The 16,317-nt window shown below is 43.7% G+C and overlaps 1 protein-coding gene across 1 annotated transcript in view; it reads right to left on the reverse strand.

Moving 5' to 3' along the window:
• drosha (drosha ribonuclease III) overlaps window positions 1-16,317 on the reverse strand; it is a 164,092-nt gene that overhangs the window by 110,386 nt on the left and 37,389 nt on the right. Inside the window, exon 14 of the mRNA XM_073024273.1 lies at window positions 14,881-15,005. Coding sequence (XP_072880374.1) covers window positions 14,881-15,005 — 125 coding nt within the window. The remainder of the gene's footprint in view (window positions 1-14,880; window positions 15,006-16,317) is intronic.

The following is a 16,317-nucleotide window of genomic DNA, read 5'->3' on the forward strand; positions in this document are numbered from 1 at the left end:
CCCCAGAATGGACGTTCCGACTGCCCTCACGGAGGACGCATCTGACACAGCAGTCCGTGGGGTGCTGGAGCAGCTCATCGAGGGGCGCTGGCAACCCCTGGCGTTTTTCAGCAAGCACCTACGACCACCTGAACTCAAGTACAGTGCCTTCGACCGGGAACTGTTGGCACTGTATCTGGCAATCCGGCATTTCAGGTACTTCTTAGAAGGCAGGCCGTTCACCGCGTTCACGGACCACAAACCATTGACCTTCACGTTCACGAAGGTGTCCGATCCTTGGTCGGCTCGCCAGCAGCGACATCTGTCCTACATCTCTGAGTACACGACGGACATCCAGCATGTCTTGGGAAAGGACAATGTCGTGGCGGACGCACTCTCCAGACCAGCTGTCCAGGCCCTGTCCCTGGGGGTGGACTATGCAGCACTGGCGGAGGCGCAACAGGCAGACGACGAGATGCCCAGCTACAGGACCACAGTCTCGGGTTTGCAGCTGCAGGACTTTCTCGTAGGCCCAGGTGATAGGACCCTCCTGTGCGACGTGGCTACCGGCCAACCTCGCCCCATTGTCTCGGCAGCCTGGAGGCGGCGAGTTTTCGACTCCATACACGGTTTGGCGCACCCATCTATCAGGACAACCGTCCGGCTGGTCTCCAGCAAGTTTGTGTGGCACGGACTTCGCAAGCAGGTCAGTGAATGGGCCAGAACATGCGCGCAGTGCCAAACAGCCAAGGTGCAGCGGCACACTAAAGCCCCGCCGCAGCAGTTCGAACCCACCCACCGGAGGTTCGACCACATTCATGTGGATATCGTGGGCCCCCTACCAGTGTCCCGAGGAGCGCGGTACCTCCTAACTATGGTAGACCGGTTCACGAGGTGGCCAGAGGCAGTCCCGCTCACCGACACATCTACCAATTCCTGCGCCCGAGCACTGATTGCAACCTGGGTAGCACGCTTCGGGGTACCGGCCCACATTACCTCCGACAGAGGCGCCCAGTTCACTTCCAGCCTGTGGTCGGCTGTGGCCAGCCTGTTGGGAACTCAGCTACACCACACTACTTTCTACCACCCACAGTCGAACAGACTAGTGGAACGCTTCCACCGTCACTTGAAGTCGGCTCTCATGGCCCGCCTGAGAGGACCTAACTGGGTGGACGAGCTTCCCTGGGTCCTGCTTGGAATTCGCACAGCGCCCGAAGAGGATCTGCACGCCTCGTCGGCCAAGTTGGTGTACGGTGCAACCCTGGTCGTCCCAGGAGAGTTCATACCAGCCCCAAGGGGGCAAATAGAAGAACCCGCAGCAGTCCTGGACAGGCTATGCGAAAGGCTCGGCAACCTGGTCCCCGTACCAACTTCACAGCATGGATGGACCCCGACCCATGTACCCAAAGACCTGCAGAACTGTAAGTTTGTGTTTGCACGAAGGGGCGGACACCGGTCACCGACTGCTACAGCGGCCGTACAAGGGGCCGTTCAAGGTGAACAACAATAACGGGTCCACGTACGTTCTGGACATTGGGGGGAGAGAGGAGGTTTTCACGGTGGACCGACTCAAACCAGCCCATGTGGACTTGGCGCAGCCGGTCGAGGTTCAGGCACCGCGGTGCAGAGGCAGACCTCCCAAACAGAGGCTGATCCAGACTGTGGACATTGGGGGGATGTATTGCCGGTTCTGGGGGGGGGTTATGTGGCGACCCACTTTCTGCGCAGGCGAACCGGCTCACAAATAGCCAGCGTACGGGGGGAGACTTTGGTAATGCACCTCTGACATCATTTCCGCCCGGAGATGCCAGCGCCGCGAAGTTTGAATAAACTAGTCTTGAAACGACTTACCGACAGCGTGTCGTTATTTCAGCGCTGTGTGTAGCACATCGCTACAACATCAAAATAAGTATATTTAAAGAAAATAAATAAGAACTGCAAAAGAGAGCAAAAAAAAAGAAAAAAGTACAGAGACAAATTACATAGGTTCATTTGAACTGACACAAATGTAATTCTACCAGGTACCTCATGTTTTATTATGTGATGTCAGTGGTCATTATGGTGGTCAACTCTTGCTTAGCAACATAGAGGGTCTTAAGTCTACATACATGTTTTTAAAATGTATTTTGTTAATTCCCTAACATAAACATGACAAAGAAAGATTTTAATTTAATAGAGCCTCTGATTGGTTTTTCACCTGGCACCTACCAGCCTTCTCCTTCCCACCCTCCCCCCAACTTCTTTATAGGGCCCCTGCCCCCTCCCTCTTCAGTCCTGACGAAGGGTCTCGGCTCGAAACATTGACTGCTCGCTTCCACAGATGCTGCCTGACTTGCTGAGTTCCTCCAGCGTGTTGTGCGTGTTGCTTTGACCACAGCATCTGCAGTGTACTTTGTGTTTATTTTTTTCAGCCTGTTGTGTATTTTCTAAACGTTACTTCCCCTATATAATGTTTAAAGAGAAAAATTAAAAAAAGGTTTTTTTTTTCTTTCTTCAATATGGCCAAATCCTCAGATCATCGGATTTGCAGATTTGCCATGTGTTAGAGACCAAGAAACCACTTGAACACCACCAATGAACGTTGGAAGTAGTGAAGACCTCCTCTGGACTACTTTGTTGATTCAAGGTCAGTGCTTTATACTCAGTGATTGCATATTCTGCATTATTATTTCCAAAGTTCAGTTAAAGTCTGTCTTTACTCTTATAGGCTCATCAGGCCAGTGCTTATGCCGGTTTCCGTGGTGTCAAGCCACTGACGATACGAGACACCTCCCCGGATAGGACACCAGTCTATCGCGAGGTTAACCCCCAGCATTTTGCCGGAACCCATTTTCAGCTGGGTGGACTAGAGCAGTGTGTGGTTAAGTGCCTTGCTCAAGGACAAAACACACTGCCTCGGCTGGGGCTCAAACTCATGACCTTCAGACCTTCACTAGTCCAACACCTTAACCACGTGGCCACACGCCACATTATTTCAAAGAAGTCCTCGAATCATTAGTTATGCTAACTTGCATTGTGATATGTGGCAGCACTGGCAACTCTTAAGTTTAGGAATTTCAATGCGCATCGATATTTCAGTCTCAGTGCATGTTTGTAGACTTCTGCTGCCTATTCACCCCAAGGTTTGATATGTTGTGTGTTTAGAGATGCTCTTCTGCATACCACTATTGTAGCAGGCAGTTATTTGAGTTACTGCCATCTTCCTGTCAGCTTGAACTAGTCTGGTCATTCTCCTCTGACCTCCCTCATTTTCACCCACAAACTCACTGGCTCACTGGAGGTTTTTTTTTGCTTCTCACACCATTCTTTGTAAACTCTAGAGAATACTATGTGTGAAAACCCCAGATCAGCAGTTCCTGAGATACTCAAACCACCCCATCTGACACCAACAATCACTCTAAAGCCAAAGTCACTTAGTTCACATTTTTCTCCATTCTGATATTCAGTCTGAAGAACTAAACCTCTTGACCAGGCCTGCATGCTTTTATGCACTGGGTTGCTGCTACATGATTGGCTGATTAGATATTTACATTAACGAGTAGGTGTTCAGGTGTACAGTGGCATGCAAAAGTTTGGGTACCCCTGGTCAAAATTTCTGTTACTGTGAATAGTTAAGTGAGTAGAAGATGAACTGATGTCCAAAAGTCATAAAGTTAAAGATGAAACATTCTTTTCAACATTTTAAGCAAGATTAGTGTATTATTTTTGTCTTGTACAATTTTAGAGTGAAAGAAAGGGAAGGAGCACTATGCAAAAGTTTGGGCACCCCAAGAGATTTGAGCTCTCTGATAACTTTTATCAAGGTCTCAGACCTTAATTAGCTTGTTAGGGCTATGGCTTGTTCACAATCATCGTTAGGAAATTTCAAAACTTTATAAATACCCTGACTCCTCAAACCTTGTCCCAACAATCAGCAGCCATGGGCTCCTCTAAGCAGCTGTCTAGCACTCTGAAAATTAAAATAAATGATGCCCACAAAACAGGAGAAGGCTATAAGAAGATAGAAAAGCATTTTCAGGTAGCCGTTTCCTCAGTTCATAATGTAATTAAGAAATGGCAGTTAATAAGAACGGTGGAGGTCAAGATGAGGTCTGGAAGACCAAGAAAATTTTCCGAGAGAACTGCTCGTAGGATTGCTAGAAAGGCAAATCAAAACCCTCGTTTGACTGCAAAAGACCTTCAGGAAGATTTAGCAGACTCTGGAGTGGTGGTGCACTGTTCTACTATGCAGCGACACCTGCACAAATATAACCTTCACGGAAAAGTCATCAGAAGAAAACCTTTCCTGATTCCTCACCACAAAATTCACTGTCAGAAGTTTGCAAAGGAACATCTAAACAAGCCTGATGTATTTTGGAAACAAGTCCTGTGGACTGATGAAGTTAAAATAGAATTTTTTGGCTGCAATGAGCAAAGGTATGTTTGGAGAAAAAAGCGTGCAGAATTTCATGAAAAGATCACCGCTCTAACTGTTAAACATGGGGTGGATCGATCATGCTTTGGGCTTGTGTTGCAGCCTGTGGCATGGGGAACATTTCACTGGTAGAGGGAAGAATGAATTTAATACCAGCAAATACTGGAAGCAAACATCACACTGTCTGTAAAAAAGCTGAAGATGAAAAGAGGATGGCTTCTACAACAGAACAATCCTAAACACACCTCAAAATCCACAATGGACTACCTCGAGAGGTGCAAGCTGAAGGTTTTGCCATTGCCCTCACATTCCCCCAACCTAAACATCATCGAAATTCTGTGGATAGACCTCAAAACAGCAGTGCATGCAAGTCAGCCCAGGAATCTCACAGAACTAGAAGCCTTTTGCAAGGAAGAATGGGTGAAAATCCCCCAAACAAGAATTGAAAGACTCAGCTGGCTACAGGAAGTGTTTACAAGCTGTGATACTTGCCAAAAGGGGGTGTTACTAAGTACTGACCATGCAGGGTGCCCAAACTTTTTGGGCCCTTTTCCTTTTTTGTTATTTTGAAACTGTAAAAGATGGAAATAAAAAAGTAACCTTGCTTAAAATATTAAAGAAATGTGTCATCTTTAACTTTATGCCTTTTGGAAATCAGTTCATCTTTTACTCACTTAGGTATTCACAGTAACAGAAATTTTGACCAGGGGTGCCCAAACTTTTACATAATAAAATGAGCACTGGGTGTATATCTGCAGCAACTGCTTGATGAGGAATGGAATACATTGAGCATAAACTGGCTACACTGTCGGACCAACGCTCTCCACAACTAGACAGGAAGCCAAAAGGTCTTACAATTCAAAGTTTGCGAGGGGCTTTGTACAAAGCACTTAGGCATTGTTGACAAGTGAACGTGTCAGAAGCCAGGCCATCAGGATACACGGCAACTGCACAAATCAGCAAGGTTTTGATTATTAGCAGCAGGGAAATGGGTAACTGAGAAATTCGAGCTCAATTCACAATGACTAGTGGCAGCTTGTCAGGGAGCAAAGGGAGGGCAAAGAAGAGCAAGATCTCGATATGATCCACAGAATGCAACAGCGGACAGAAAGATGAGAACTAATTACACAAAAATATTCGTCACCCAGCCAAGTCTCATCAACTTTGTGCCTGCGAGTTCCACGCTCCTTAGGAGCATTCCACTGGTGGGATCGGAACTGGTTTATTATCATCACGTGTACTGAAGTACAGTGAAAAGCCTGCCTCGCATACTCTTCATATAGATCAGATCATTACACAGTGCATCCAGGTAGTACAAGGTAAAATAACAACGCAGAGTGTAACAAAGTGTAACAGCCACAGAGAAAGTGCAGGTCATGAAAACAACAGAGTGCAAGATCATAAAAAGGTAGGTTGTGAGGTCAAGCATTCATTTTATCGAACAAGGGAACCATTTATTACTCTTACAAAAGAAGGCATCCACCTAGTGGCCACTTTAGGTACCGCTCGAATCTAATAAAGTGGCCACTGAGTGTACTTTCATGGTCTTCTGCTGCTGTATATTTCTGCACACCATTGTTGTAACACAAGGTTAGATGAGTTAGTGCCATCTTGAACCAGTTTGGCCATTCTAAGCTAACCCCTCTCAATAACAAAGTGTTTCTGCCCACAGAACTGCCACACTTATACAACGATGTGCAACAATCTTGTTGTGGCTTATCGAACAGAAGGACCTGGGAATGCAAGTGCATATTTCACTGACGGTAACATCACAGGTAGGTAGTTCAAAGTAAATTTATTATCAAAGTACAAACGTGTCACTATAAACAACCCCGAGCTTAATTTTACCATGGGCGATCACAGTAAATGCAAGAAATACAACAGAATCAATGAAAGACCACCCCCAACAGGACAGACAACAACCAATGTGCAAAGCAAAAACTCTGCAAATACAAAGAGATAAAGATAGAAATAATAATAATAATAAAATAAAAAATAAATATCAAGAACGTGAAGAAGAGTACTTGAAAGTGAGTCCATGGGTTGTGGGAACAGTTCAGTATTGAGGTGAGTGAAGTTATCCCCTCTGGTACAAAAGCCTTAAGGTTGAGGGGTAATAACTATTCCTGAACCTGGCGGAGAGGGCTCTCAGGGTCTTGTATGTTCATCCTGAAAGCAGCAACGAGAAGAGAGCATGGCACGGATGGTGGGGAGTCCTTGATTATGGATGCTGCTTTCCTGCGACAGCACTCTGAGTAAATGCTCAATGCTAAGGATGCTTCACACGTGATAAACTGGGTTGTAGCCACTACTTTTGTGGTAAGTACCAAGTGGTAAAGAAGGTATTTGGCATGCTGGCCTCATCAATTAAAGCCCAGAGTATAGGAATTGGGAACTCATGTTGCAGTTACATAAGACCTTGGTCAGGCTGCAGGTGGACTTCGAAAGGCTTTCCCTGTTTTAGGAAAGATGTTGCCGAAGTAGAAAGGGTGCAGAAAAGATTTACTAGGATGTTGCCTGGACTTGGTGGCCTGAGTGACAACAAAAGCTTGCAGACTGCTACTTTTTATTCCCCAGAACACAGGACACTGAGGGGTGACCTGACAGAGGCATTCAGGATAATGAAGGGCATGAACAGGGTGAAAGCCCAGTATTTTTCCAAGGGATAGGTCGCTAAAAATAAAAGGGTACAAGTTAAGATCAGAAGTGAGGGATTTAAAGGGGACATTAGGGGCAGCTTCCTCCACAAAGGGTGATGTGAATTTCAATGTACTACCAGAAATAGTGGTTGAGTTAGGCGCGTCAGCAACATTTAAAAGCCAGTACAAGGCTCGGAGTGGTTTAGAGGGCCAAATGCAGAAAGATGGGAGTAGGCAGTGGATATGGAAAACCGGGCTGACAGGCCTACCTCATCATGCCGTACTACTCCATGATCCTGTGCCACGAGGGAACCCTGCAATCCCTGCTTCCCACAATGCCCAGTATCATCTACTCATTTCCTACGTAAATATATTCAATGACTGAAGCAGAGAATTTCAAAGATTTACCATTGCTGGAGCAGACTTGGGAGCCAATTTGAAGTAGCAGATCCGAGGCTGGGCGAGTCAAGGAGAGGCAGAACTGAGGCGACAGGGCCCAGACCCAAGAGTGAGGAACAAGCTGATATTACCCAATCTAAGCGCTGCGCTAGATTTGAAGGGTCGCGTATGGGCCAAATTGAGGCAGTGCGGACCGGACAGAAGACCGTATCACAGGAGAAGGGTCTAGGCCTTAGAGCGAGGAATGAGCTGATGTTTGGCCGATTTAAGTACCGAACCAGACAAAAAAGGATCAGAGTGTCAGGGCCAGAGGCGAGTACAAGCCGGCGTTCAGTTCACTGTGTGGCAAGGATTACTCATCTCTGCACTGAACTGAGGCTGAGGCCTGCAACTAACAGGCTTGTAAGGAGATGAATCTCACTGCTGTATATAGTACACATACTTTGATAAAAAATATACATTGAATTCAACTGTATAATTGCACAAAGGAAGCACACAGCAAAATCAGGTTCCAACAAATTTGTTTCTCCTGCTTTTCTTCCAACAGTGCACATCCCCTCCCCTAACACAAGCGCGCACACACGCACACACACACACAAACAAAATAAACCTGGTGTCAGACAACACCCTCCAAAAGGTAATGGTCCAAATCTCCAAAACACTCATCACCCTTATACTGGTCTTCCTTGGGTTATAAACTCTGGGCCTTTTGATATCCTATACATACAAAAAGCATAGGGTTGACCAGCGGGGAAAATAGGGGTGCATATGTTGGCTGGTGACAGCTTCTACAGGGTGGGATTAGGGCATTCCCAAGTGCCTTATTCCCCTCCCCCTCCACACACAAGCGCCAACAATCAGGAACTGGCACAAACTGATTAGAGATGGAGTACTGGGCAGACTCGATCAGAGTCCGTGAGGCCAGCTCGCTCCCCTGTATGCTTGTTTCAGTGATCCACTCCAAATGACGGCGTTCATTCATTTCTGACTTAGCTTGGCTAAATTTGGCTTACGATCAGTTCTCAGGAACAGAATGCCAAGGTAACCTGGAGACTACCTGTACCATGAACATCAGCATTGAATCATTAGGTTGCTCCTTGAAACTGGTTTCCTTTGCCATTGTAACAGAAGGTAACCTGATGTTATTTGTTTAAAAAACATCACTTCTTCATTAAAACAACAACAGAACTTCCTGAGTGTCTTGGTCATCAAAACAATCACACTTACACTTCACTGACTCCAGACTTACTTCAGCTAAAGATTGGCAAGACTTCATTCATGACTGTTTACAAAAGGGATTCTTTTTCTTAAGTTTATGTCAACAGATTCACTAAAGTACAAAAGGCTACAGCTGCTGAGAGTCAAGTTAAAATTTAAAGATCGATAGATTTTCGATGTAAGGGGTTCAGAGCAGGTGTTCGGTGTGGTGGTCAAATGAGTGGAGACAGAGATGACACAATATTGGAAAGGATGAACAGCTTGAGTGAAACTGAATAACCCCCCCACCCCACTTTACCTCCTCTGCCTTTACGCATTTGCCTATAGCGGCCAACAATAATTTGAGGATTCCACCCAATTTATTTTCATGGATAAAAAATATTTTTTGTATAAAAATTAGCTTTATTTGTCACATGTTCTTTGAAACATACATTGAAATGCATTGTCTGTGTCAAAGACCAACATAGTCCCAGGATGCACTGGGGGTCACCATAAAGTGTAGCCTTGCTTCTTGTACCAACAGAGCACATCCACCACTTACTAGCGCTAACCTGTGGGGGGGGGGGGGGGGGGGGGGAGAGAAACCAGAGGATCTAGAGGAAACACGCACTGTCATGGGGATAATGCATTAACTCCTTACAGGCAGCAACAGAAATTTTGACACTGACCACTGGCACTGTAAAGCATTATCCTAACTGTTACGATACCATGCTGTGGTAACAAATAATTCCATGCAAACTGCCAACCAAATCCCGAGAAACAAACACACACACACACACCCCCCCCCCCCCCCCCACACACACACACACACAGGATTGCAATGAGAAAGACCTTTGAAGGTTTCCTTAAACTCTTTCACATTGGAATTCCTATCATTCACAATACAAATCATCACAATCCTCACCACATCTATCTCCAAGAAAAATGTAAGGAGTGGAAGAGGCTGGGAGCTGTTTTTGTTTGCTAGCATTCATTCCACTCTTGAAATGTCAACAAATGGGGCTGCTTTCCAAACAGGCAACTGGAGACAATCCAGAAGTTGATGTAATGTAAAGATGTAATGTTGAGACTTTATAAAGCATTGGTGAGGCCTCATCTAGAGTATTGAGAGCAGTTTTGGGCCTCTGATCTTAGAAAGGATGTGCTGAAACTGGAGAGGGTTCAAAGCAGGCTCATGAAAATGATTTCAGGATTGAATGGCTTGTCATATGAAGAGTGTGGTGATGGCTCTGGGTCTATATTCACTAGAATTCAGAAGAATGGCGGGGGGGGGGGAACCTCATTGAAACCTATCGAATGGAGAAAGGCATTGACAGGGTGGATGTGGAGACAATGTTTCCCATGGCGGGAGAGTCTAAGACCAGAGGACACAGCCTCAGAATAGAGGGGCACCTTTTTAGAACAGAGATGAGGAGTTATTTCTTTAGCCAGAGAGTGGGGAATCTGTGGAATTCTTTGAGACAGGTAGCTGTGGAGGCCAAGTCTTTATGTATATTTAAGGCAGAGGTTGATAGATTATTGATTGGTCAGAGCATAAAAGAATGCAGGGAAAAGGCAGGAGATTGGGGCTAAGAGGAAAATTGGATCAGCCATGATGGGATGGTGGAGCAGAATCAATGAACCAAATGGCCTAATTCTGCTCCTATATCTTATGGTCTTAAGTTAGGTACATTAGTAAATTTTAAGAGCCTGTTGAGTGACAGACACAATATAGCATCTCTGGATCACTCTTCCCTCATCTGGAGGAGCCTAACCAGCCAATCCACCGTGATACATCAAGAAGAAACACCGGGACTCTTGAATGTCTGTGATTCCAACTCCCAAAAAAAATACAGCAGCCTACTGCTCTTTTTATTCACCTCTCTCCCAACCCCAAACTTCACTTCAATCTCAATCCATCCTGTCAGACAGCTGGGAGCCAGGTCTGGCAATTATGGACAGTCCAAAGATATTTTGATCTTTCCTTCACCAGATATGATGCCTTGATGAATTCTCACATCTGATTTTGGGAGGAGGTAGTGAATAAGACTTGGTCATTGAAGAGGCTTTGCGCTCCAAGATTTATGCTTTAATAAACAAAACAAACTGAAAAAAATTAAATGAATAAAATTGAGAATGCAGCCCATCTGCCTCATCCAGTGTCCGCTTCCCAATCCTCAAATCTTCTTGCTCAATAAAACACGATGCTATCACTTAAATATTATTTCTGCCATCCTTTCTCATATAAATCACTTTATTTGCAATGAACTGACTTAGCTGATTATTTTGTTTCCTTTTGCTGTTTGGATTACTTGCACACATGCAAAAAGTCAATGAAGGACTTGTAATTGTCTATAAATTGTCTTTTTATTCTTTTCTGCAGGTCAAAGTGGTTGTTCTTCAGCGATTTGAAATGGAAATCTTATTGGTAGGTCAACGTTGTGAACTTCAATGCCTCAGAGAGTGAATGTCACTCCATTTGATCCATCCTTGACTTTCTTAGCTGCACAATTTCCTTCAGCCTTAAATACCTTGGTGGTCTTTGTGCTCTAATTCTGGATGTTTTTGGGTCCTAACCCCTGAAATTCCTTCCCAAAAGCTCTCAGATTCTCTTTTGGCCCTCTTTGAGACTTAGCTCCCTTTTAACAAACTGTTCAGACACTTGATATCAATTTTTGTTTCAAAAAATGTTCTGTGAAATCTTTTAGGTGAACTTTCCAAGTAAATAAATGTGGGTTTTTTTTGCAATGTTAACTTTGCAACTTCCAAGCAAATGAACTACAAGTTCCAAAATATGAACTAGCTAATTACCAAGTTTTGACTTTCATGAAAGATACTTATAGTGTTCAATTAGCAGACTTGCAACCTCCCTTTTTGTTACTCTGAATGCACCTCTTAATTATATGATCAATTACTAAAAGGAAGATAATTAATACCTTAATACCTCATATTTTTGAATACAACTTGGTAGTTAAGTAACTGGGAACGAGATTATTTACATTGTAGAAAATAACAAATGGGAATGGATTGCAAAGATGAAGTCCAATTGCATGGTGAAGTGGATGGGTGGATTGGGAAATGAAGCAATGGGTATCAAATCGTACTATAAATTACCATCATGAATTCCAAACAAGTTTTAATTATCTAAAGATTAACACTGAATTCACTGACAATTGCATAACATATAGATGCTCTTTGGACTTTCTGAAACACTGCTGCCACCTCTGGGTGAAGTAACACAATTACCAAGTGGCATTTTTTAAAGTACATTACATTTAACAGAAGTTTTATTTGTCTGTGTAAAGCCTGCCTAAACCTCACCAAATCTGTGCATATCATAAACCGATTGTGAAGTCATTTTAAGAGATATTACAGGAAAGATTTATCAAACTGATTCACCACAAAGAAGCTTGTGATTCCCTGCTGGCAAACATAGTCAAAAATATATTAATCCTAACAACACATTCAGATTTATTTATCACATCTACATGTTAACATCCAGTGAAATGTGTTGTTTGCACTAACAGTAACCACACCTAAAGGATGTTCTGGGGGCAGGGCACAAGCGTTGCCACACATTCCAGAGCCAATATAGCATGCCCACGATGCTCGTATTAGAAATAAGTAATTTTTGCACCATTTGGTGTTTTGTTCCTTTAAAATTAGGAATATATGTTGCTCAGTTTTCTAATAGCAATCCTTTTTCTTCCATGTCCTCACACAGAGTGTAGTAGGCACTTTATAGACAACATCTATGCGAGAAACTGCTTTGATTGTAAGTATCTGAAAGAATACTACCCTACTTGGTACAACGATCCACGATAACTCTAAAAGGTCTGAGTGAAGGGAGCACAAATACTTACGGCAAATTAACTCCAAGAATTTTTTTTTTGCTTCACTCCAAATTAAGAAAGGCAGATTTTTTTTTTTTGCTTTTGGAAATGAAATTGCTCAAAGGCATTAACATTGTTAAATCTTGCACACAATATTTTAGTTGTAGAAGAGTTAGAGGGGTTTAGTGAGGGCTTTCCAAAGCTGAGCACTGAGTCTGCTGCAGGTACACCCAACAATGCCAGAACAACTAAAACAGGACGAAACAGCCGCTGGAAGAGATCCGAGATCACGGAGGGATATTGGGCTGGAGGAGATTATATTTGGAGCTCTACAGAGGCAAAGTCAAAAAAGGATTTGCAAACGCTAAGAATTGAAGAGATGCTACCGGATCTGAAACTTCTGCATGTCAATAAGCAGAGTAGATGACTGAGACACGGCTCATGATGGTGCACCCGGAAGAGTAAGCCCACGTTAATGAAGGGGGCAAGTTGGAAGGTAAGCTTACACAAATGACGCTAAACAAAGTGTTATGTACCCATAGGGTTCATTTTTTCTGTGGACTGTCACTTTAAAATGACGGGAGAATGAGATTAACTTTTGGACACTGAGGAGAGAGGAAGAGGGAGAGGGACAAACAGAGAGAGAGAGAGAGGGGGGGGGAGAGGGGAGAGAGAGAGGGGAGAGGGGAGAGGGAGAGGGAGAGGGAGAGGGAGGGGGAGAGGGAGGGAGAGAGGGAGAGATGCTGATGAACTGCTTTCTTGAACCACTGCCATTCTCATGGTGAGGAGTTGTCATAGTGATGTTGCACAGGGATTTCCAGGATTTAGGCCCTGTGATGATGAAGGGCCATGATATAGTTCCAAATCAAGAAGTTGTGTGGGACTACACCTACAAAGGATGGTACTCGCATGCAGACAATGCCCTTGTCACAGACTCATGTGTGCTCGGGTGCCTAATACTCTTACACAGTACTAAACATTCTACCCTTCCTGAAATGCCAAACTTGGCACTTATTCAAATTGAAAGCCATTTCCCAATCCTCAGCCCACTTACCTACAGTAGATAATCAAGATCCCTCTGTAATGTTTGGTAACTTTCCTCACTAAGATACAACCTACTCTCCTGTCATCTGCAAACTTACGAACCGTACCTTGCACATTTTCATCTAAATCATTTATATAAATGATCGTACCACCGTTACCACTAGTCTCAGGCTTCCAGTTCAAGAAACATCCTTCCACAGTCACCCTTTTGCTTCACACCATTGAGCCAATGGTGAGCTAGCTCTCCCAGGATTCCATGTGATCTGACCTTCCAGACAAGCCTACCATACAGGACCTTATCAATGGTCCTGCTAACGTACAGGATTGCACAGGTACAGGTATTGGAGTTGCTTCCACCGTTCTCTAGGCAAGCAACTGTGGCAACACGGAGAAAAAGCTATTCTAATTGCAAGATGTGGCTTGAATTTGAAGCATACCCACTGACAGAGTGGTGATTTCATATTCAATGGCAGCCTTCAAAAAGGAAATCAGTAAGTTCTTGGAGAAAAGGACTATCAGTGCTGGGATATGGTTTGACGGGCTGCTGATCAGAAGAGCCTGCACAGGTGTATTGAGAGCATCCTGAGCAGCTGCATTACTGCCTGGTTCGGAAATTGCACCATCTCGGACCGCAAGACCCGGTAGTGGATAGTGCGGTCCGCTGAGAAGCTCATCGAGGTCTCTCTTCCTGCCATCACGGACATTTACACTACACACTGCATCCGCAAAGCAAACAGCATTATGAAGGACCCCACGCACCCCCCATACAAACTCTTCTCCCTCCTGCCATCTGGGAAAAGGCTCTGAATTATTCAGGCTCTCACCACCAGACTATGTAACAGTTTCTTCCCCCAAGCCATCAGACTCCTCAATAACCAGAGTCTGGACTGACACCAACTTACTGTTCTCTACTGTGCCTATTGTCTTGTTTATTATTTATTCTAATGCCTGCACTGTTTTGTGCACTTTATGCAGTCCTGGGTAGGTCTGTAGTCTAGTGTAGTTTTTTTCTGTGTTGTTTTCACATAGTTTGGTGTAGTTTTTCTATTGTTTCAGGTAGCACCATGGTCCTGAAAAACATTGTCTCGTTTTTACTGTGTACTCTACCAGCAGTTATGGCCGAAATGACAATAAAAAGTGACTTAACTTGACTTGACTTGAACAAGCTGAACAGTCATTCTTCACATTTCCAGGAGATAAAAATTCATCCTCGATTAGTTGCACAATATTGGAGAATCTTCTAAAAGTACAGACTGCCTGACTTTATGTCAGAACTGAATTTTTAGTTCATGTCATCCTCCCTAAGTGCTATTATTTCAGATTTTCAAGTCACACACTACATGCATTCTGCGTTTGTGCGAAGAGGACAACTTACTGTGGGTCCCCGGCGTAACTGAGCTGAGCAGGCCGAATCCCAAAATGCACTATGATTGGAAAAGTGATGACTTCAGGGTTAAACTGCTCCCGGTCCAACTGGTCAATGCGAACAGAGCTGGGCTTCTGTTAACAGAGCCAAGATTAAACAGGCATTTGATAAATAACAAAAATTCATAAATGAAAACTTCACAAAATTATGTTGCTTATTAACCTTACAGCTGACATAAAATAACTTAGCACAGAAAATGACTCACTCAAGTCTAACAAGGAGCCATATCTGATGTTACTTTTCTTTGCAGTACGTGCTTTAGTACGTGATTCACCTGGTTATTGAAACACTAAGTCTGTGTAATCTATTATATGGTAATCCTCATTCTTCTCTACCTTCACTAGTGACTAAAAACTCTGTCTTGTTTAAACTCACACCATTAACAGTGCATGCTTTACCCCTTGAGTTACTCCATTTAAAAACTCACTCTGGTTTACAAATCCCTGCATGTCTCATTAGTCACTTTGAGCCTTTTAACCCTCTAGGGTAACTGCAGTGCTGAAATCTGAGCCTTTTGCCTCAGCTACCAAGGCCTCCTCTCCCTCCCTCAACCATCGTCTCTCAATCTTCTCAATCTTCTCAAGACACTCTTTAAACCCACTCTCATTAAATTTGAACATTAAATTTGATAACACTCCTGTAGAGCACCTTAGTGCTATACAAGTGCAAATCATTGCTGTTGTACATCTCAAACCATAGCTCTCACTGTATTACATTACTGGACACATTAAGGAAAAACAATGGGAATATTTATAAATATACCCAATGAAACACAAGCAATCATTTCCTTATGTATCTGGTGCACTTTATGGATGATCTCCACACTTCTAATGTACTTTGGCTAAAGAAGTACTTCCCACCTTCTCTTCCAAATGGCCAGATTGAGCGTATTTTACCCTATCCTTGACTCCCAGATCCTATTTCCCTTATCGATTTTTTCAAAACATAATCTACTGAACTTTCCATATTGCAGAGAATATCAGACTGATTTCTGCAAACTTTTGTCATTGTGTAACCCCTGGGAGTTCAGGTGTTCCGCTCATTCCTGGGCAATTATGAACTACTTAAGGGTCAGCATTCAGAACTGTATACAGTTCTCCAGATGTAACCGAAACATACCTTTAAAAATGCAAAGCAAACTTTCCCCCACTTCATACATTAGACATGTGCTCAACCTAACCTGCTCAAAAGGAAATCTGGAGTGGTATTTTTGTTTGATGTGAGTAATGTCCAATTGATTATGGTGTGAGTGAGCCAGATTGAAGTCCTTTTAAGGACTAAAAATATGGAAATATTTTTATGAAAACAAACACATATACCAGTTCTGCAAAAGAACACACATTTAATACAAAAAAGGGATCTAATGCTTTCCTGGTGCACATGATG

Source organism: Hemitrygon akajei, chromosome 20, assembly GCF_048418815.1.
Source record: "Hemitrygon akajei chromosome 20, sHemAka1.3, whole genome shotgun sequence".
Classification (NCBI taxonomy): domain Eukaryota; kingdom Metazoa; phylum Chordata; class Chondrichthyes; order Myliobatiformes; family Dasyatidae; genus Hemitrygon; species Hemitrygon akajei.